The sequence below is a fragment of the Lissotriton vulgaris genome, chromosome 3_1 (assembly GCF_964263255.1).
Source record: "Lissotriton vulgaris chromosome 3_1, aLisVul1.2, whole genome shotgun sequence".
NCBI classification, from domain to species: Eukaryota; Metazoa; Chordata; class Amphibia; order Caudata; family Salamandridae; genus Lissotriton; species Lissotriton vulgaris.
Window position 1 is genome coordinate 158,251,907 of NC_141689.1, and position 20,511 is coordinate 158,272,417.

General features: G+C 45.0%; 1 protein-coding gene across 2 annotated transcripts in view; it reads left to right on the forward strand.

Annotated features, from left to right (window-relative positions):
* Window positions 1–795: 795 nt before the first annotated feature.
* The window catches only part of PIGO (phosphatidylinositol glycan anchor biosynthesis class O), a 159,347-nt gene continuing 139,631 nt past the window's right edge, over window positions 796–20,511 (forward strand). Inside the window, exons 1-2 of one of the 2 annotated variants that reach the window (XM_086960251.1) lie at window positions 796–891; window positions 15,810–16,303. In XM_086960251.1, coding sequence (XP_086816377.1) covers window positions 15,811–16,303 — 493 coding nt within the window. In that variant the 5' untranslated portion in view covers window positions 796–891; window position 15,810. The remainder of the gene's footprint in view (window positions 892–15,809; window positions 16,304–20,511) is intronic. The other variant, XR_015309267.1, reaches the window with a different exon arrangement.

Consider the following 20,511-nt stretch of genomic DNA (forward strand, 5'->3'; position numbering starts at 1 on the left):
AGTCCAGGCTGCTGCAACCGGTGGTGTTTACTGACACTCGAGAATTATTATTTTTTTTAAAGTGGCACATGTCTGTAAGGTCCGCGGGCCGCCAAGGAAGGCTTGCCGGGCCGCCACCGGCCCGCGGGCCGTACTATGAGTACCCCTGCGTGACTAGCAGGTGTGGTAGAAGGGTGCTACCCCCGGCGCAGCTCAGCGACTACGTGTGTGACTAAGCCTATGCTTCTCTCCAAACAGTTTTGTTGTCGTTTTGTTTACATTCCTACCTCACCACTCTCAACGGGGGAGGATGTGTTATGTTTGCTCTGTGTCCACTTAGGGACACCGTAGCATGTTATCTCCTGTTGTCCCTGCGAGGACACCGTAGTGGTTTTCATCACCAGCTGTCATTAGGCTTTGACAGTTGCAGCTGGTGACGTGAGGCAGCAGGTCCAGTTTACGCTCCGCTCTTGGAGCCTGTGTTGGTCACGCATTACAATAAAGAACTTACGCTTAATAAATGAGCGCTTGCGTGGTTCTTAACATGGACGGGCCTCCGAATCGGAATAAGAAGACGTGTTAAAAGAGAGTCAGTGGTACAGAGGCACATAGCCATAAGGTGCTCTGCTTCCCTTCAGCTTGGAGGCTGCGTTCCTATTCTGGATCAATGTGTAGGCACAACACAGGCACTAAGTCCGCACTCAGCCGGCAGGAGCAGCGCGCGCAGCACGGTTGAGTTGATCAGGAGAAAATGCGTTTCTGTAAAACTCCCGGAAGCCTCTCGCGCGCATGCGCAGCTGCTGCGCGCGTGCGTTCACCGCGCTCAGCTTCCGGGTTCTGTAGATTCTGACCCCTGCCATGTCTGCATGTACTTCCGCCAGCCAGGGAGCCTGACCTTCCATGCAGGGACAGGTGAGTGCCGGTTACAGGTCATCTCTCTTCTTTACAGGTGTCCGGGTCCATCTGTCCGTCCCGCTAGGCGTCCTCTCCCCCTGACATGTGCCCTTAACATTTTAGGACAGGGACGTGGGATATTTAAAGCAAAACATCGGGAGAATGAAAATTCCCCATTCACTTCTACTGTAGAAAATGCAATCAGGTCTATTGGCATGTATGCCTTAAGGACTAACTGTCAGGTGTCCTCTCCACATGTTATGTGCCCGTGAAGACTAGCTAACTGCCAGGCGCTCTCAACAACACCTGCCAGGCGTCCTCCCTCTGTATGTGCACCCGAGATCTGTAACTGTCAGGCAGCTCTGTCTGTCTAATTGTCAGGCAGCTCTGTCTGTCTAATTGTCAGGCAGCTCTGTCTGTCTAATTTTCAGGCGTTCTCTCTGCCTGTGGTCTGTTGTAGTACCAATTCACTGAAAAGCAGGATACTACATCTGTCTTACTGTCAGGCAGCACTCCTTGATGTGTACACCTGAGGTCTGTCTGTCTGTCAGGCGTCCTCTCTACCTGAGGTGTGCCCACGAGGACTGTAAAAGTCAGGTGCTCTCTGTTCCCGACTATTGCCGGGGGTTAGTTATACCCATACCAAGCGTTCCCTTTCTCATCTAGATGATCTCTCCCTTTGTGATCTGTCCCTTTGACTTGTATTCCATATTTATGCACCTACCTCCCGGTGCGATCTTCTCCCTGGTCAGTTTCCCAGGCTTCTCTCTTCCATGTTTGCTTAAGACAGAGGTCTTCAAACTTTTGTCGGCTGAGCCCCCCCATCTAAGACTTTTTACACTTCGAGCACCCCCACCACCTGACAACAAAGTTCTGAAAGCTGGTACTCTGCATCATTGATGGCCCTTCCCTCCTGCAGAGCCCAGGTCGTATAGGGCAAATAATATTAAATAAATTAAGAGTGTTTAGTAAACTGAAGTTTTTTTAGTGCTTGTGCTTATTCTAAAGTTCAAATGAAAAATCTCCAAGAAAAAATGAGCACACAAATTTACATTGGTGCTTTATCTTTCACATAAAACACAAAATTTAGGATAGATTAGCAAAAACACTCCCAAAACACAGATGTGGGGTGTGGCTGTTTTTCTCCACAGAGGCAGTCAATGTGTGGATGGAATCTTGCTTCTGCCATCCTTTGGTTGTGCTCCACTTCCATTCTTGAGCAATATCTGGAAATGGGAGTGATCACAAAATGTTGTAATATATTTATTTAAGTTTTATATAGTGCGAACATGACCCAAAGGTATTAGTGCTTACAGGAGCATCTTTTACATTACACAAGCACACATTAATTTTTTGTAAGCACAGGGAGATTAAGTGATTTTTCCCAGAATCACAGGATTTTGAGCAGACACCAAGAATTGAACCTGGTTCCCCAGTTCTACAGTAATCCGCACTGGCTGTTGCTCCACATCCTTACCCCTAAACAAGATATCAGAAAAACGGGTGCCACAAAACATGCTTTCTGACACGATTGAAAACTCCATGATTATGTGGAGTATGGCCAGGTGTTGCCATGTCAGTAGGAGGCCAGCCACAGTTTTCCAGAAGGCCAAGGGGACACTTACATCATGCACATGTGATATAAGTGATTCAAGAGGATATATACATCTTTATTCTCTAGCAGCATCAAGAGTCAATTTGTTGGCATAGTTGGCTTATAAAGAATATTGCCTTCCAAAGCTTCAGAAATAGCTGCACAATAACTTTTTTTATTTGGTCTACGAAAGAAGTGAGGACAGATGGTAGGCATACTTCACAATATTGATTATATCAGGCTTGCGGACTCAGCTTTAGGGATTGAACATGTCATACAAGCATCAGCGTCTTTAATCAAGGTCAAATTCATTTTTCGTAAGTCACTGGTAAATTAAGGGATTTTGCCCAAAATCACATGATGTTAAGCTGATACCAGGACTCGAACCGGGGTGCCCAGAACCAAAGTCAGCACCTATGGCATTAATGCCAAATCCGCTCCACCTTAAAATATACAACGTTCCCACTAGTAGTGGGATGAAGGCTTTAACATTTTTTACAAAAAACTGTTTCACTCTTACCTGCCAGAGAATGGAATCTTCAGGAAGGATACAACGATTGTAAATTCCTTGAAGTGAAACGTACTTCCGACGTGAGAAGCAACATGGGATGCAACTAGACCTGAACTTTCAGGGGGGGGCTAAGACTCCCCGCCAGGGCTGGCCCTAACACTGATCGCACACCTGAGGGGGACAGGTGAGTGAAGTGTCACATGAGCAGGGAGTGTAGTGTGCTTGTGTGACTGCAGGGTGCGTTACAGGGTGAACTCGTGTGACTGTAGGGTGAGGTACAGGGTGAACCGCGCAAGAGCACTGTGAGTGCAGAGTGCAGAGTGATCACTGAGAGTGCAGAGTGTGTGATTTGCTCAAATGACCGCAAGTAAGTTGAGGGAGAACGGTGTGAGTTCATGGTGAGTGGCATAAGTGCCGTGTGGTCACTGTGAGTTCAGGGTGAGCGAGTGGTATGAGTGCATGATGATCAGTGTGAGACATTGTGATCCCTGTGAGTGCAGGGTGAGTGTGAAAAAGAAGGGCGAGAATGAGGAGTGAGTTGTCTGAATGCAGGGTGCATTCCCAGGCACAGTTAAAATTACTCTGCATGTTATTAAGGCTTGCCTTAAGGGTTGAGATATAAGTTAAACTATTGCTTTCATGGCATTATTCAGGCTCCAGGGATTGAGGGTGGAGGAAATAAATATTGTGCTTATCCTGCACCAAACTTCCAGTCTTGCGATTAACATTGCCAGCTCTTTATAATGATGCCCCAGATGGTACAAAAATAAGCAGTCACCTAAAGCCTATTTTCAGCACTTATCTGTGCATACTTGGAACAGCAATAATAAATAGAAAGCATTTTTAATTGTGTTCTAAGGCTGCCTGAATGATCATGACTGAAAATTAAAGGGAACAAAGATTGAAAAGTCACATTACAAATGAATACATAGTATTTTATTTATAATCCTATTTAGTTTCAAGACAAGGCCTTTGCAGGCTCTTTAAACACAAGGCTGGCATTTTTCTTCTGGGAACCCTACTTTATATTCCTATTCATAAAAAGTATTCTCACACTAAGGCAGTAAAATCCAAATGCTAGGAATAGGCAGAGTAGGGTCCCAGGGGGTACTGGAACCAGAAAACAAACCTGTGCAATCAGTTTACAAAGGTATGTAAATATACACATGGTCTTTAAGAGGCGTGCAATGTCCATAGGGCTCAGAGGGTTTCAGCCACCACTCCCCCCCCCCCCCCCCCAACCCCCCCATCATCAGATAGCCTTTCTTTAGGTTTCTATGACTTGTGAGATATGTTATGGACAGGGATTTTATCATCATGTTAGAGCTGACAGTATCTGAATCGTTGGTGGCAGCCATGTCAAATGCCTTAAAAAATACAGTTCAAGTTCAAGTTTAGCATTTGTATAGCGCACTACTCACCCAGAGGGTCTCAAGGCGCTTGAGGGAGGAGGGTACTTTACTTATCGAATATCCAAGTTTTTAGTTGTTTTCTGAAGGAGAGGTGGTTCTGTGTAAGGCGGAGGTGGGTGGGGAGAGAATTCCAGGTTTTGGCCGCTAAGTAGGAGAAGGATCTTCCCCCAATGGTGGATCTATGGATGCGTGGAATTGCGGCGAGGGCTTGATTGGACGATCGTAGTTGGCGGGTGGGGGTGTAAAAGGACAGGCGCGTGTTGAGGCATTCGGGGTCCTAGGTCGTAGAGGGCTTTGTGTGCGTGGGTGAGGAGACGGAACATTATTCTCTTGTTAACGGGGAGCCAGTGGAGGTCTTTCAGGTGACCGGAAATGTGAGCTTGGCGGGGGATATCTAGTATGAGTCTGGCTGATGCGTTTTGGATGCGTTGGAGTTTTTTCTGTAGTTTGGCTGTGGTTCCGGCGTAAAGGGTGTTTCCGTAGTCCAGTCGGCTTGTGACCAGTGCGTGGGTGACCGTCTTTCTTGTTTCGGTGGGGATCCAACGGAAGATTTTTTTGAGCATACTTAGGATGTTGAAGCATGATAATGAGACGGAGTTGACTTGTCTGGTCATCGAGAGGGAGGAGTCCAGGATGAAGCCCAGGTTACGTGCGTGGTCCGTAGGTATGGGTGCGTTTCCCAGGGCCGGTGGCCACCACGAGTCGTCCCAAGCGGAGGGGGATGAACCTAAGATGAGGACTTCTGTTTTGTCCGAGTTCAGTTTTAAACGGCTGTTCTTCATCCACTCGGCTACTTCTTTCATCCCTTCGTGTAGGTTGGTTTTGGCGGTGTTTGGGTCTTTGGTGAGGGAGAGGATCAGCTGGGTGTCGTCTGCGTAGGAGATGATGTTAAGGTTGTGTTGGCGCGCGATGGATGCGAGGGGACTCATGTATACGTTGAAGAGGGTGGGACTGTGTGATGATCCTTGTGGTACGCCACAGATGACTTCAGTGGCCTCTGATCTAAAAGGGGGGAGGCGTACTCTCTGGGTTCTTCCGGCGAGGAACGAGATGATCCAGTCCAATGCTTTTCCTTGTATTCCGACGTTGCTGAGGCGTTGTATGAGGGTGCTATGACAGACTGTGGCGCTCCAGATACTGTTCGAGTGAGGTCATGTAACAGCCTTAACCTAGGCGTCTCAACTTATCATGGTTGTTGCTCTTTACTATTGAATACACTCCGGTCCACGTTTGTATGTTCGCCTATGAGAACCTGACATTTATATAATACTCTGCTTAACTGTGCAGCTAGCGTACTAGCTAGGTCATATGTGACCTTTGTGATTGTTTCTCTGGACCGGAAAATTGTCAAATGTTACTTTCCGCACCCCAACTTTTTGCTGTTTAAATTCTGGATATACTATTCTTTTCTACAATTTTGGTTTACCACTCTACCTTGGACACCCATTGGACACCTTAGTTCACCTTTTATTAGCCTTGAAAAAGTCCTTGTGTAGGACGAAACACGTGTTGGTGATGTTTAATCCTGCTGGAAAAACCTGTGCTTTGGAATGATAAGAATAAAGATTGAAGATAATAAAAAACAAGTGGACTATATCTCAGAACTCTATATCTGAATCATTGCCATTGAATGTCGTCCTATTGAATGCTTCTGTGTTTACTCTATAAATACTAGAGTCTCACATACCAGGGGCCATTTATCTTGCCCTAACTGCTATAATTACTGTTTTGTAGGAGTGCTACCTTCTCTATTTTGTTTGGTTACATGTGACGCACTTTCAAGTGTGTACTAACGGCATCTTCAGGTGGTAGGTGCCTTGAGATTATTAAGCACCCTAATGATTACGCTTTTTTATATAATGTGTACCTAACAAAAGAAAAAAACAATTGTTTATGCAGAGTGTGTGCGGACATTTCCCTCTTGGGAACACTACCGCCCGTTCTTTTTTGTTCACAGACTGTGTCGAAGGCTGCTGAGAGGTCAAGTAGGATGAGGGCAGCTGTTTCTCCGTTGTCCAGTAGAGTTCGAATGTCATCTGTTGCTGCGATGAGGGCGGTCTCTGTGCTGTGTTTGGCTCGGAAGCCGGACTGTGAAGGGTCGAGGGATTTGTTGGATTCGAGGAAGGCGACGAGCTGACTGTTGACAGCTTTCTCAATGACTTTGGCAGGGAATGGGAGGAGCGAGATGGGGCGGTAGTTCTTAAGTTCAGTGGGGTCAGCTGTGGGTTTCTTCAGAAGGGCGCTGAGTTCGACATGTTTCCAGCATTCCGGGAAGGTAGCGGAGTTGAGGGAGCAGTTGATGACGTCTCGGAGATGGGGTGCGATAATGGAGTCTGCTTTGTTGAAAATGTGGTGGGGACATGGGTCGGTTGGCGATCCTGAGTGGATGGAGTTCAGCCTTCCGCAAGGTAATAAAATAGCATTGAGCCTTTATCTATGTTAGTTCTGTTGAAGTTAATTTTGCACAGGCCGGCTAACGAGGCTTGCAGTCACGGTCTCAGCTCACCGCCACTGCAGGAGCACACTGCCTGCTCCACAGCTCTGAAGAGCCTGGGTCACAGTGCTGTGCCTGCTTCCAATTCGAGGGACACCGGCACAGTGAGTCCGACTACTTCACTACATGCAGCATGTAACAGGCAGGAGAGCATAATTAACATGATCTGCTTTTATTATTTACTGTTGAACTCTACCCAAAGGTATTGCTGTTTTACATGAGCACCAGTAAAAGACATGCACAAAATATTTTCTTGGTAGGCACGGGAAAATTGTGATTTGCATATGAGCCGAAGCCGAGTCTCAAACCCCAACTCCAAAGTCGACACAGATGTAAGGGCAGTGACATAGTGTAAGACATAAATCTACATTGCTGTGCTTTTGTTGCTGGTATGCCACAAAAACACGGCAATGTAGTTTTCATTTTTCATTTCTTGCAGAGATGTAAGCACAGTGACGTAGTGCAAGAAATTAAATAATCATCGCTATGTTTTTGTTGTTGGTATGCCACAAAAACACGGCATTGTAGTTTTAATTTCTTGCAGACTTTTTTTTAACAGTAGGCAGGATTGTGTCCATGCAATGCGGATGTACTACGCATAGAGAAGAGAAGCCATTGAGAGAGAGGGGAAATTGAATGCGTTTCCTCGATTACTAAAGAACAAGCTACTTACTCTTTCTGGTGGATTCAAATTTAACTGCTGAATCCTCACCTTTAGATGATGCTGCTTGGATTTCATCGCAACCCCCCCCCCCCCCCCCCCCTCATCGTGTGTCAGCCTGGGCTGAGACAGCTTCAAGGCACACACACAGACAGTTTCTGAGCTGCCGGCCGCCAAGTACTTCACAGGTTTTTAAAAGGCCTTTCATGTGTTAACGAGGCTTTGTTGTTTTTTCACCTCTTAGCCCCCCTGCATCTCCACTCTGACTATAGCCAGGCTGAGACACACAAGGCTGAGGCGCCTGAAGGCAACAGTGGACGATGAAGTGGTGGTGTGGAGTGCGCGCCCCCCCTGAGGGGATGGGGCGCGCCCCACAGTTTGAAGACCTATGGCCAAAGGTCTTTCTATCTACATACTCCTGCCTCTTCACAGTGTTCACTCTCCCTGACAAGAACCCAAAGGCTATTCATCTCTCCATGCTTTCTCTCTTTATTTTAGTTGTTGATGCTCCCATACAGGTGTCCCATATCTATCTATCCACCCTCTCCCCGTGCATGTGTTCTCTCTCTCTCGTTTTCTCTCTCTCTCTCGTTCTCTCTCTCTCTCTGGCAAATGTTCAAGGTCTTGCAATCTCTGCATGCCTGGCGATCCCTCTCTTTACCTGGAGCCCTCGCCTCCAGGTGTTCTCTCGCCCTGTCAAGTGCTCATGGTTTGTCTTTCTATCGCCCCATGCCTTGCGCTCTCGCTCTCTCTTTAGTCTAGGCGTTCACTCTCTTTTACAGGTATCTCCTATAAATCACCCCTCCCCCCGTTCTCTCTCTGACAATTGTTCATGCTCTCCCTATTCCTTTTGGCTGACGTTCCCTTCTCGGTTACTTTTTCTCTCTCTCTCTTCCAGGTGTTCTCACTCCCTGACACATGCTCAAGACCTGTCTATCTCCCTCTCAATGCCCGGTGTTCCTTCTCTCTTCAGTCTATACTCTCCCTTCTGGTGTTCAATCGACCTGTCAAGTGCCGTAAATCTGTCTATCCATCTCCCAATGCCTTGTATTCTCTCTCTCTCTCTCTCTCTCTCTCTCTCTCTCTCTCTTCTACGTGTTCTCTTTCCCATACATATGTCCCTCATCTATCCATTTCTCCCCATGCCAGGTCTTCTGTCTCATCCTGACAAATGTCCAGCTTTGTGTTCATTCTCTTTCCCAGATAAGTGCCCGGGTCTGGCAGTTTATCTCCATATTCCTGATATTTTCTCTCTCTCTCTCTTCCAGTTGATCTTTCTCTGACAGGTGCCCCAGGTCTACTCTCTTACCCTGACAGTTATTCTCTTTCTTTTAATCATTATCTCTCTGTTTCTGTCAGCCTTAGTACAACAACCCCTCATGTGTCATCTCTTTCTGGCAGTTGCCATAAGTTTAGTTTCGTCTTTCCATATTGTCTCTGCCAAATAGTCTCTTTCCCTGGCCAGCTATATCGCTCTTTTACACGCTGTTTTTTCTCTACTAATGGTCACAGATCTCACTTTTTTCCGCTCTGTCAAGTGTGCTCTGCAGCTCCGGCCGGATGTCCTTTTTTATATACAAGTGTCCCTTGTTTAGTCCTGTCTTTCCACTCCAGCTGTTCTCTACATACTACCTCTCGAAGGATGGCTCTCTCCATCACAGAGTAGGTGTCCTATCGCCCCTTTATTATTATTATTTGTTAGGCGCAAAACAAATCATTCCCAAGGGGATCTCTCCGCGCCTCAATAACAGGCAGAGCAGAAGCGGAGACAACTAGTTAGTGATTGAACAGCCAGGTTTTAAGAAGTTTTTTTAATTGCATGAGGTTAGTGCAGGCGCGAAAATGGTCTGGCAGTTTGTTCCAATGGCAGGGAGCCAGATAAGAGAACGAGCGGCCGCGCATTCTGATTTTATTTATCCTCATATGACACATCAACCGCTGGCCGCTAGATCTCAATTAATGTTAAGGAATATACAGGTTTAGCTTCTTTTTTAGGTAGCCTGGACCATTCCCCTGTAGTGTTTTAAAGACCAGACACAGGAGCTTAAACACTGCTTGTTTCCTAATGGGCCGCCAGTGGAACAGTCGCAGGAGGGGTTCGGATGATGTTCGAGAGGGCTGATTAAGGGCTAGGCAAGCGGCTTTGTTCTGCACTACCTGCAGCCTTGAGAGTAGATCTTCCCTTATCCCTACCAGTAGGGAATTTCCATAGTCTAGTCTACTCACTAGTAGTGCCTGAATAAGAGATTTTCTTGCTGAGATAGGGATCCATGGGAATACCTTCCTGAGCATTCGCATCAGGCCGAATCATGTGCCTGAGATGCTTTTCACATGTTCTCCATGGAGAGTTTGTCATCCAAAAGGACACCAAGGGTTTTCACCCATATTTTTGGAGTAGGGGAATTACCCAACTCAGGCCACCAATCAGTAGACCAGAAATCCCCCGCCTTTACGAAGAGCAAAATCTCGGTTTTGTTTGTGTTAAGCTGTAAAAAATTCCCAGTCACCCACGCCTCTGTTTTTAACATGCAGTCTTTACATTTTTATCCGGACGAAGCGGGATCTGTGTCAATGGCACTTATCAATTGTGTGTCTTCCGCATACGAGATGGTATCAAAGCCACAAGATCTAATAATGGTGGCCAGTGAGGACACATTGATGTTTAATAAAGTGGGGCTTAAAATGGATCTGTGGGTGAACCCCTTTGTCTACAGACGTGGTTTGAGATGTTAACAAATCTAGTTGGACTAGCTGTGTTCTGTCGGAGAGGAAGCTTTCAAACCATTTTAGCGCCATTCCACTGACCCCTATCTCTTATAACCTTTGCACTAGGATTCAATAAGAGATGGTGTCAAACACTGCGACTGCAGGTCGAGGAGGTTCAAGATGGTTGGTGTCTCCTTATCTAAGGCCAGCTTAATCGTATAGGGCGGATTCAGTACTATATGACGCACAGAAGCCTGACTGGGAAGGGTCAAGTAAGTTATTCAATTCAAGAAATTTAGGTAAATGATTATTAACTGATGCTTCTTTAATTTTAGGAAAAAAAAGAAGTGATATGGGTCTATAGTTCTGCAAGTCCTGTGGATCGGGCAGTTCTATTTTTAGTGTAGGTCTTATTCAAGCCTTCTTCCATTTCTGTGGGAAAGTAGCTGTGGTCAGTGATAAGTTACAGACTTCAGTGATAGAAGCCGCTAGGGCGGGGGCAAGAGCTGAGATGATGAAAGGGGGGCCTGATCAAGAGGGAAGCCTGATTTTATTTGTACTAGTAAGGGCTGAACGTGCTCCAGAGTGATAGATTAAAAACTTCCGATGGGGGAGAGAGAAGATCTGGAGCTTCATGGTTACGTGATGCTGCGCTAATTTCCTCCTCTATGCTAAAAGAGCTATAGAGTTTATTGATCTTTGATTTGAAGTGATTTGCAAGATCATCACAGAACCTTTGAGTCAAACCTCTGGTTGGTGAATTCTTTAAGAATATTGAACAGCACTTCGGAGGAATTTTTAGCTTCATTGATTCTAACTCCTAGGTGGGATCTTCTTGCGGTGTTGCACTTTTTAAGTATGCTCTAAGAGCCGGTTTATAGGCTAGTATATATTCTTCCTGTTTTGATTTCCTCCATTTCCTACAGGCATCTTTTTCCTTCTTTAGACTGTCTGTATACCATGGTGCAGGGGCTAACTTTTCCCATGTCTTGCCTACTTTACATGGGGCAATAGTATCTAGAACTTTTACCAAAGGGTCCTCCAGCGTTCCCAGTGCCGCGTCTCTGTTCGCACAGTCCTGAAAGACTTGGATTTTAAAAGCAGAGGTGAATGAGGCACGGGTCACCTTCCTCCATGGTCTCTGAGATCCCAGGATGTACTGATGTTTGTTAATAGCATTAGGGATTTTTAACAAGAATTTTTGTGCAAAATGGTCTGTCCAAGTCAAGGCTATGGGAGGTTCCACTACTATGTCCTATATATTTTAAAAGATGGTATGCAACGCGTGTCCTGCTACGTGAGTGGGGCGAAGTACTTTAGGAGAGAGACCAAGAGATTCCATAGCTGCTATCAGACAGGCAGGATCAGGGTCTGAAGGGATGTCTAAATGATGATTAAAGTCTCCTACTAGTAGAAAATTATCTGTCAAGTCTAGAGACTCTGTACTCTCCTGGAAAAGCAATAGCCACAAATGGGGTGGCAAGCTTTTGCAGCCATGTTTCAGGGAAGAAACAGATGTTTGGTTTAAAAGTGTCTAACAAATCCAAGACTTTCACCACATGTTTGGGGATGGACTGTGAGTTAAGATACAGATCCTGTAGGTCATATTGTTTACCTCCCTTCTCATACATCTTCTTACCGGAAGAATTATTGCTTAAGCATTGAGAGTTTGTGGGGTGAGTGTGAGAATGAGTGGCCAATGGGGGGGATGCCAGGAATTGGTTGCATCTAGAGCAATGGCCAAAAAGCGGGCCACTAATCGGCGATATTTTCCCCTTACACCTTGTTTTTTTTATATCGATATTGTTTCCAATCTCCACAAGTCTATCTCTGTCTCACTCTGGTTCCCCAGTGCTTGCCATGTGTTATCTCTTCATACCAAGTACCTAGGTATGCCTGTCACTAGTCTTCTCTCCATGGCAGATGCCTCGGGCTTGATTCTGTCTTTCCATGCCGTGATCTCTCCCTTGTCAATTTTATCTCTCTCTTCACATCGAGGTGCTCTCGCTTCCCTGCTAGGGTTTTCCGATTAGCTCTCTCCCTTTCTGTTAGGAACACTCAGAATCTCTGCCAGTGAATCGCTCCCTGTCAGACTTCTAGTTTTTTCCATTCGTTGTCTCTCTGAGCTGCTAGGTGCCCCAAGTCTAAGCTATCTCGTTCTGTCATGTTATTGCTTTATGCCAGGTGCTCCTCGACATATGTTCTCCCCCACTGCTAGATATTTATTCAGTAGCTCTGTATTCTGTATCCTCTGTAAGATATAGTATTATGCACCCCCAAGTGTCCCCCCTTCCCATCCCAGGTATTCTCTCCCTCCTGACACCTTCAATTAAATCGCCTGTTTGTTCTCCCCCCCTACCAGATCTTTCTTTCTACCCACCAGCTGTAGGTGTTCTCACTTGCCATGTACCCGTGTGTCACCAGACTGCAGGACAATAATATTCATATAACTCATTCTTGAGGTCCAGGGTAAATGTGAAGGCCGCATGTTCGAATTCAAAGAAAACAAATTGAGCATTAATTGTGTTTTGATGATTTTGGTGATTGTATACATGCTTTCTTGTTTAGCTGACTGAACGTGCAGTGCCCAGGGATGTGAATATTAACGGATGTTCAACCTTAGCCTTCGGTGCCTTTGGAAGTAGTTACTGAAATCATACTGATCGGTTTAAAGAATTTGATATGACATCATTCTGTGCAGTTCAGTCATTCGGGAATGAACTATTGAATAGGAAATTTAATATGTGAAAAATAAGCCGGGGTAAACCCACATATTTTGGTGCAGAATTGTTTGACATATGTATGTATGTATGTATGTAAGGTGTATTTCTAAAGCGCACTGTGACCAGACTCGTATCCTGGCACTGAGAGCCGCTACTTTCATGATGAGAGGGTAGGGTGGACACAAATGGACGGAGATGGGTAATTCTAATCCGATCAGCATTGTTTTGGGAAAAGCCAGGGCTTAAGGGCTTTCCTAAAGGTGTAGGTTTGAAGGTTCATTTACTGTGAGAAGGATTATGAAGGCTACAATGCTTGTATGATGCAATAATAATTTATGCAGGATACTCGTAATAAAGTTCTTATCGGAGTGAGTTTGGCCATCACAGCTTTGCTCCCGGCATGTTTAATTGTTTGCCCTCCAACTCTCAAATTGCCCTGCAATTCATTGTAGGGACTAAGGCACATTTGATTGCAACCAACCAAATGTTTATCTCCTCTGTAATGCAGTTTTAGGTCTCTTAATCAAGAAATGGCTAGTAAAAGGGAGGCCACTTGTCATTGCCTCCTGCAATGTGGAAATGGTTCATATGCCTTTGCTGTTGTGCAAAAACCTTTTCTACAGTGCAACAACCCAGGGGTGCCCGGTGCTATCAGAACAGTTGCAATACCACTAACATGTAATAGTTTGGCAGTACCACAGTCTTTATTTTTTCTTAAACCCAGTGTGGCATTGTACTAAGAGTAATCAATTGGAAGATATGGCAAATGTTTTAGTCCACTTCAAAGCTCGCCCTGCTGTGAACTTTGTGAAATAGTGGGATGTTAATCTTTTAAAAAAAATATTTCTTGTATAGCAGATATCAATCCAAAGTATTTTGTCAGAGTGGTTTAGGTTTGCATTTTGTCATAGACAGTGCTATTCTTTGGATACAAATGTGTATCTCTATTTTCAGACATAAAGGCCTTGTCAGTGACTGCCTGCGTGGAAGTAGTGTGTTCAATAGCTATCTCTCTACTGGAAGCCATTGAAGGTGATGGGTTGGAAAATGTTGGTTCCAGATTTTGTACTTCATGCAATCTGTATCGACCAATGTCATCAGTAGTCCCATATAGAGTCAAACACAGTGCTAAAGTTTCACTCTTATATTGCTCAGGATTGATAACAGATGATCGATCCTAGGGTGTAATATACATCCGTTTCGGAACAATCCATATCAAAATGTTACTTCTCACTATCTTGTTGATCTGTTTTTCCCTATTTGAACATAAAATTAATATCACTTACTCGGTACATGAGTTTGATAGATAGCTTGAGACATTTTTCGGTGTCTGTTTTCAGCCAGATTAGCTTTTTTAAACTAAACTTTTTTTCACAACCAGCCATTGAAGGATATCATTGTATAGCCTTGTCAGATGCCAGGCAGCGTCTTTAAGCAACTACTGTGCATGTCCATGGCTCGTGACAGATAACTCTTCACAATCTTTCCAGGTAGCCTGACTAGGAAGATGCTTTTTGATATCTGTCTAAAGTTCACAGCCATGTTATTTTATTGGGGCGATGAAGAGCTACTCTGTATTACTGTTGGGCTTGTCTTGTGAAAACGAGCTCACTCGGTCCCTTCTCTCCTACAGCCTTCACTTCCTCTTCAAAAAATCAAACCTTCCCCAAACGCCACTGGTCAAAGGATTAAATAGTTATTTTCAGAAGAGGTTATAGAAACTTGGCATGTACGTAACCAAGTGAGAGACGAGCAGATAAATATTTCAGATCACACCATAGGCAGTAAGATGTTGTGAGTGTGTTTTTTACCCCTTCAAATAAACAATGAGGGAATACTTTGTGAGCTAGACTTTGCAGTACAAGACAAAGTGCAGGCAGTGCTACAAAGGCCATATTTGTTTAAATTGTTTAATAATAAAAAAAGGACCTGCAGTTGTGTGAAAGGAAAAGCTGGAGGACATACACGGTGCAGAATAAAAAAGACAGACCGTGACAGAAAGATGGGGTGAAGCTGGCAAGCATGTGTAGTTTGTGGAGCTGAAGTATTCAGTGGGCATGTCTAACATCCATGGTCAGATTCAGTCTCTGAATATTTTACTTACTAGGGCAAGAGACTGACGTTTATAGTGAATATAAGCAAAAGTGCTGGAGTTGGTGCAAAGGGTTATGGGTAGGTGTAAATAACCTGCCTGAAAAAAAAATACCGGGGTAGGTAAGAGACATGTCCTACATAATTACCTACCTAAAATACATGAATTGGGAATGAAAATGTCTAGCAAGTGAAGAAGTCCACATTCTACTGAGACATCCCATCCTTACACAGTTCCCCAATTTCTTTTGGTTACTACCCTTCTTTTTTCGTGTGCAGAGGTACTAAGTTTTTTCCTTATGGATTTTGTGATATGTCATCCATGTCCCTTTTTTCTTTCACAAACGCCACCTGTTCACAGGACCAGGGGACCTTAGGAGACAAAAGTCCCTGCGGCCCAAGGTCAGCTTGATCAAGGTGTAGTAACACACGCCCAAGCCTTTGACAAACACTTTTCATACTAGAGCTCTACTCCCCCACCTAAATGTTGAAGGCAGGACCCAGAAATACTGTTTCAGAAATTGCCGGGGCACAAAGTTGTCACACTGGGAGATTCATCAGCAGAAAGGTGCTGACGGATTATTGATAGGACGTTGTTACACCACAGAATGGCAGTTTTCCTATTATTCAATTTCCAGTGGAGTATTTTTTATTTTAATCCCTTAAAGGGGAGCAGTAATGATGAATGTTGAAAAGTCTCTGTGTCATGTGAAAACCTAACTGCTTTGTTTCCATGTTTTTCAGAATGAGGCGCACACCTATATTGATATTCTTGGCCTGGGCCTGCTTCTGGTTTTATTCTGGCATCTGGCTGTTCATGAGTGGCTTTCTGTTAATGAGAATTGAGCTGAGCAACCAAAGCAAGTGCTCAGATGCTCTTGTTGCTGCCACCCAGCAGGACCCACAGAACTCTCCAAGCAACTGCTGGATGCAACGCCGCTTTCAGAAGGCTATAATCGTCATCATCGATGCCTTAAAGTTTGAGTTTGCGAAGTTTGACCCATTGAACGACAATCCTAAGCCATTTGAGAATAAGCTGAACATCATTCACCAGCTCACTACTTCTCAACCTCGTCATGCCCAGTTATACCAATTCAGGGCAGATCCGCCCACAACCACCATGCAGAGAATTAAAGGAATGACCACTGGCTCACTGCCCACCTTCATAGATGTGGGAAATAACTTTGCATCGTATGCAATTCAAGAAGACAACCTGATTGATCAGTTTGTACAAAATGGTGAGAGACTTCTTACTTCTTTCTGTGTGGTGCCCTAATTTTCACATCTCTAGCTTTGTCTTTCCATCTGCAACTTGCTTTTCTCTTTAGCCTCATTGTTTCACCTCTAGCCCTCTTTAGATATGTAGAATATATTAATAAACAAAGAGACAAAGATACAATGGCACAACCTGCATTTGGACACCGGATATGGCCAAGCTAAATGTTACATGTATTCTTAGATTAGGCTTCGACTAAAACAAAGGAGTGGGAGAGTTGGATATTTGAGAAATAGTTTGTGAAGTTTCACATCCTGCGAGAAGCTATGTAGTTGAGCCTGCCCAGGTAGAACCTTTTTCTGACAGGCAACAATGAGGTAATTTGCTTAAGCGAAATATGTTCAGATGTAGGTTTTTGAGAGCATTTCCCTAGCTTCTGAATGTTTCCAATTGTTCTAATTCTTTTCAGGCCTTACAAAGTGTAGAAAAGCACTATACAGTACAATACAATAGAACACACCTCAGATGCTGGCATTAAAATCCAGTGGTTTAACGTTTGACAGGAGTAGTGGGAAAATATAGACTAAATCTGATCTGGCTTGAGGCATTGGAACCGGTGCACAAACACAGCATACACCTGGCATCATGATGGAAGATGCTGGCTGATCATCAATTAGCAGCACTTGGACCTGTTTCAAACAGACACCCGACAACCACAAAGAACTGCCTTTCTGAGTACCCTAGGCAAACCTTGGAGTTGGCAAGCTGTACACAGGGAACAACAGAAAAGGGTGCTCTAATTGAATTAGGATAGATCGACTCAGCCTTTGGACTCCAGTGCCTTTTTTTGCATTATGACTCCCTGGAGTCTTGATCCAGAGCAAATGCCCTCTTATTTCTTGTTAAGCAAGCATAGTGGCTGCTGTTATCCCAATAGTCTGCCTGTAGACAAGCAGACTTCGCTCTTAAACCAACAGCTTTACGTATTGTGTCAAAGATAATGAGCGCTCCTGAGGATTCTTCGCAGTAGGAAAATAACTGGAAAATTAGAGTTTGAGGGGGCTCCATATCTACGACTCTATTGCCTGTAAACTGTCTGATGTTAAGTCTATTATTCTCTATTGCAGGCCTACAGTTAAAAAACTGAGGTGGGTGCAGTTTAATGAATCCCCTAAGGATAGTGTAAAAAAAGAAGTGGGGAATAATTCTGCTCACAAAATGGGGTCGACCTGTTTCTGCCTGTATCGACCCTCGAATGTGGTGTCCTTGGCATTCATCAGGACTCAAGCAGCCCTCTCCGCTTTTGAAAAAAAAGACTGCAATGCAAGAAAAGAAGAATGCTACCCGCATCTATAAAGTTATATACAATGTCAGATCTTCTATAACTTTACAGAAACATGTCAACCTCATTTTATGAGAATTATCCCCCAGTTATTTTTTACTCTATCCCTAGGGATTCATTAAACTGCATTTTTCCACTTAGTAGGTAGTTTTCTTCGTTTCCAGTTCATTCCCCTCTGCACACCCTTTCAGACCAGACTATTAGCATAGCTCACTATTTATATTCCATTCCTCAAAGCTCCCCTTTATCTGAAGGGTAGTAGATTGCATCTACTCCTTAGGAGGAGGGGCTCGATGATGAAGCATGCCACTGATCGGGTCAGTGAGTGCCTTCGTCCTTAAACAGGAAACGTTTCCCACCCAATCAACTAAACGTTATTGCTATTTTACAGTTACATTGGCGGTAGTTCTTTTTGTGGTTATTTGCTCTTCTCGCATAGACCTGTTCAACTCCAGCCTGTAGGCGCCCAGAATGCACATTTGAGCAGACTGTGCAAGTGTGTGCAAGCGCTGATATCTTAAGCTGGTACGTGTGCAGAATACTGCTATAAACAAACAACCTGGATGGACGATAGTATCATCATAGATGTCTTGTAGGGAGTCCCACAGGATACGTATGCTCCAAAATAAGCTCCTCTAAGCAGTGGTTGATGTGAAGCAATCCACCTTTATTAAGTTATTGCCTCTTAAGGGCGACGTAGAGCAGTTTTATGAACATTTGTCCATACCTGTAGGAATCGATGGATGCATCCTCCAGATGTTATGCACGTGCGAATTAAAGCCTAGCTTTCAGGTGAACTTACCCTTTCTCTCCTTCTAGAAAGCCTCATCTTAAAAGTAAGATTGATGTTTTTATGGATATTTTGCCATTCCTATGCTCACTCATGCCCTCAAGCTTATTGTCTTGCCGCTCTTTTGTTCAGAAATGCCAACAAATATCTTTACCCAGCAATAAATACTACAGATAATTCCCGTCTTGACCAACATACTGTGAGAAGTTGGCCTGGCATATGCTGTCCACTAATCTAGTGGGCACCTTGCACCAGTCCAAACGACCCTTATTGACGGTAGGTTTAAAGACAACATATATAGAAAGCTATCCTAGTGGTAACTGTGGAGAGCAGCCTTCAGGCTAAGTCTTGAAGGAATGTAAAGCAGCTTGTTTTTACCAGTCTATAATCTCATGAATGACCAAATGAAAGGAGAACCACACCAGGTATATATATAAAATATATGTATTTATTCCAAACACATCCCCTTAGTCTCTTTATGAGGCTAGAGGCAAAAGTACATTCAGTAAACTTAATTAGCACAATATACGTTGAGCCCTAGGGGCGTACCAAAGCATATATTAGGAAAGTGGTATAAGAACCACGACTAACATAGATACATGGCCTAGAGCCTTTAGAACCGCTGGGGCCACCAGCCCAAGGTAGTGACACAGGGGACCCACTTGGGACGCGTGCAATGTCTAAATACAGCCGCGAATCACCATTAACTTCAACGGGGAAAGTCGCGGTTGGAAATTTAAAGATTAAGGACACTTAGAAGAGCAAACCCCTTTAGAACTAGGAGGTTCTAGAGTCAACACCCATGGGAGCACCGGAGTACTCTAGTTACCTCACCCAGGGAAGCCGGGTGCATAGGTGTCTTTTCGTGTCTGGTTTCGTCGTTGATTTCAATGGCGAGCTGCTGCAAAGTGCTGCTGACGACCATGTGGAAAGTGTCCAGTTGGATCCAAGGGTGGATTGGAGATGTGAAGAACATGAAAGCAGAGGGGAAAGAGTCTGGGTCACTTTCCAGGGACCAGGAAGGCGATGAGCGGATGCCCACCGATGTCTGGTGATTTCAGGTGAAGAAGGTGAAGCTGGACTCTTCAGCCCCGAGGACCAGGATGCATCGAGGATAACCAGAAGCTGGATTCGAGCTGTCCCACGAAGGATGTCGAGTGCTGCGGTGTCGGTTTCCGGATTGGACCCAACAAGCCTTGGCAACAGCAACACACACAGAAAGCAGAGATTGGCTTTCTGTGTAGACCAGCAAGGTCTGATGGATTCACCTCTTGGTGGGGAGTCAGGGCACGTCTAGAGCAACCAGGGAAGCCCAAGGAAAAGAAGAGTTACCTTTGTGGGGTCCCACCTGTCGACGGACCAGGGATCGCGAAGGGGCCTCGAGCAAAAATGCTAGATGCGGGCTCACTGTACACTTATGGAGTGTAGGCCCACAATCTTTGGTGCAGATGGTGCTCTGGGCTTGGACTACAAGTAGCCCAATGCACAACTTCGGGAAAGCTAGGGAAGTGGATGCATTAGCAAATGTGCACGGTGTCCAGGAGTTCCGGTCCCACGTCCCTCGTGAGGGCTACGGGTCTCAGCTTTGCTGGGATCTCGTGTCTGCCTCTGAGAAGTCTGGAAGTCTGTGTCCTGAGTCGCAAATACTTCGGGGTCCGGCGGGAGCCTCGGAAATGCAGACCGGTAAGATGCTTCGTTGATGCCTGTTTGAACAGGGGAGTCACTCCTTGACCCCAAGGGAGATTCTTCCGTCTTCTAGTCATGTAGAATGTCGAAGTTCCAGGATATATGTAGCAGAGTTTCGTCCAGGTGTAATCTGAAGTCCTAAGGACTGGGGTCCCATACTTGTACTAAGTTAGGGGATTGGACATACTCTGGGGACCCACCTATGGGAAGATCTAGGGAGGGGGTGGCTACACCTCTTTCCCTTTGTCCAGTTTTGCACCAGAGCCGGAGCTGAGTGCCCCTGCAGCCGGTTTGAACTGGGATATGCACAGGGACACCAAGTGTGCCCCCAGCACTGTCTGAAAATGCACCCACCCAGCCCCAATACTCTAAAGCCTGTCTGGGAGGTGGCTACTCCTCCCTGTGACTGGAA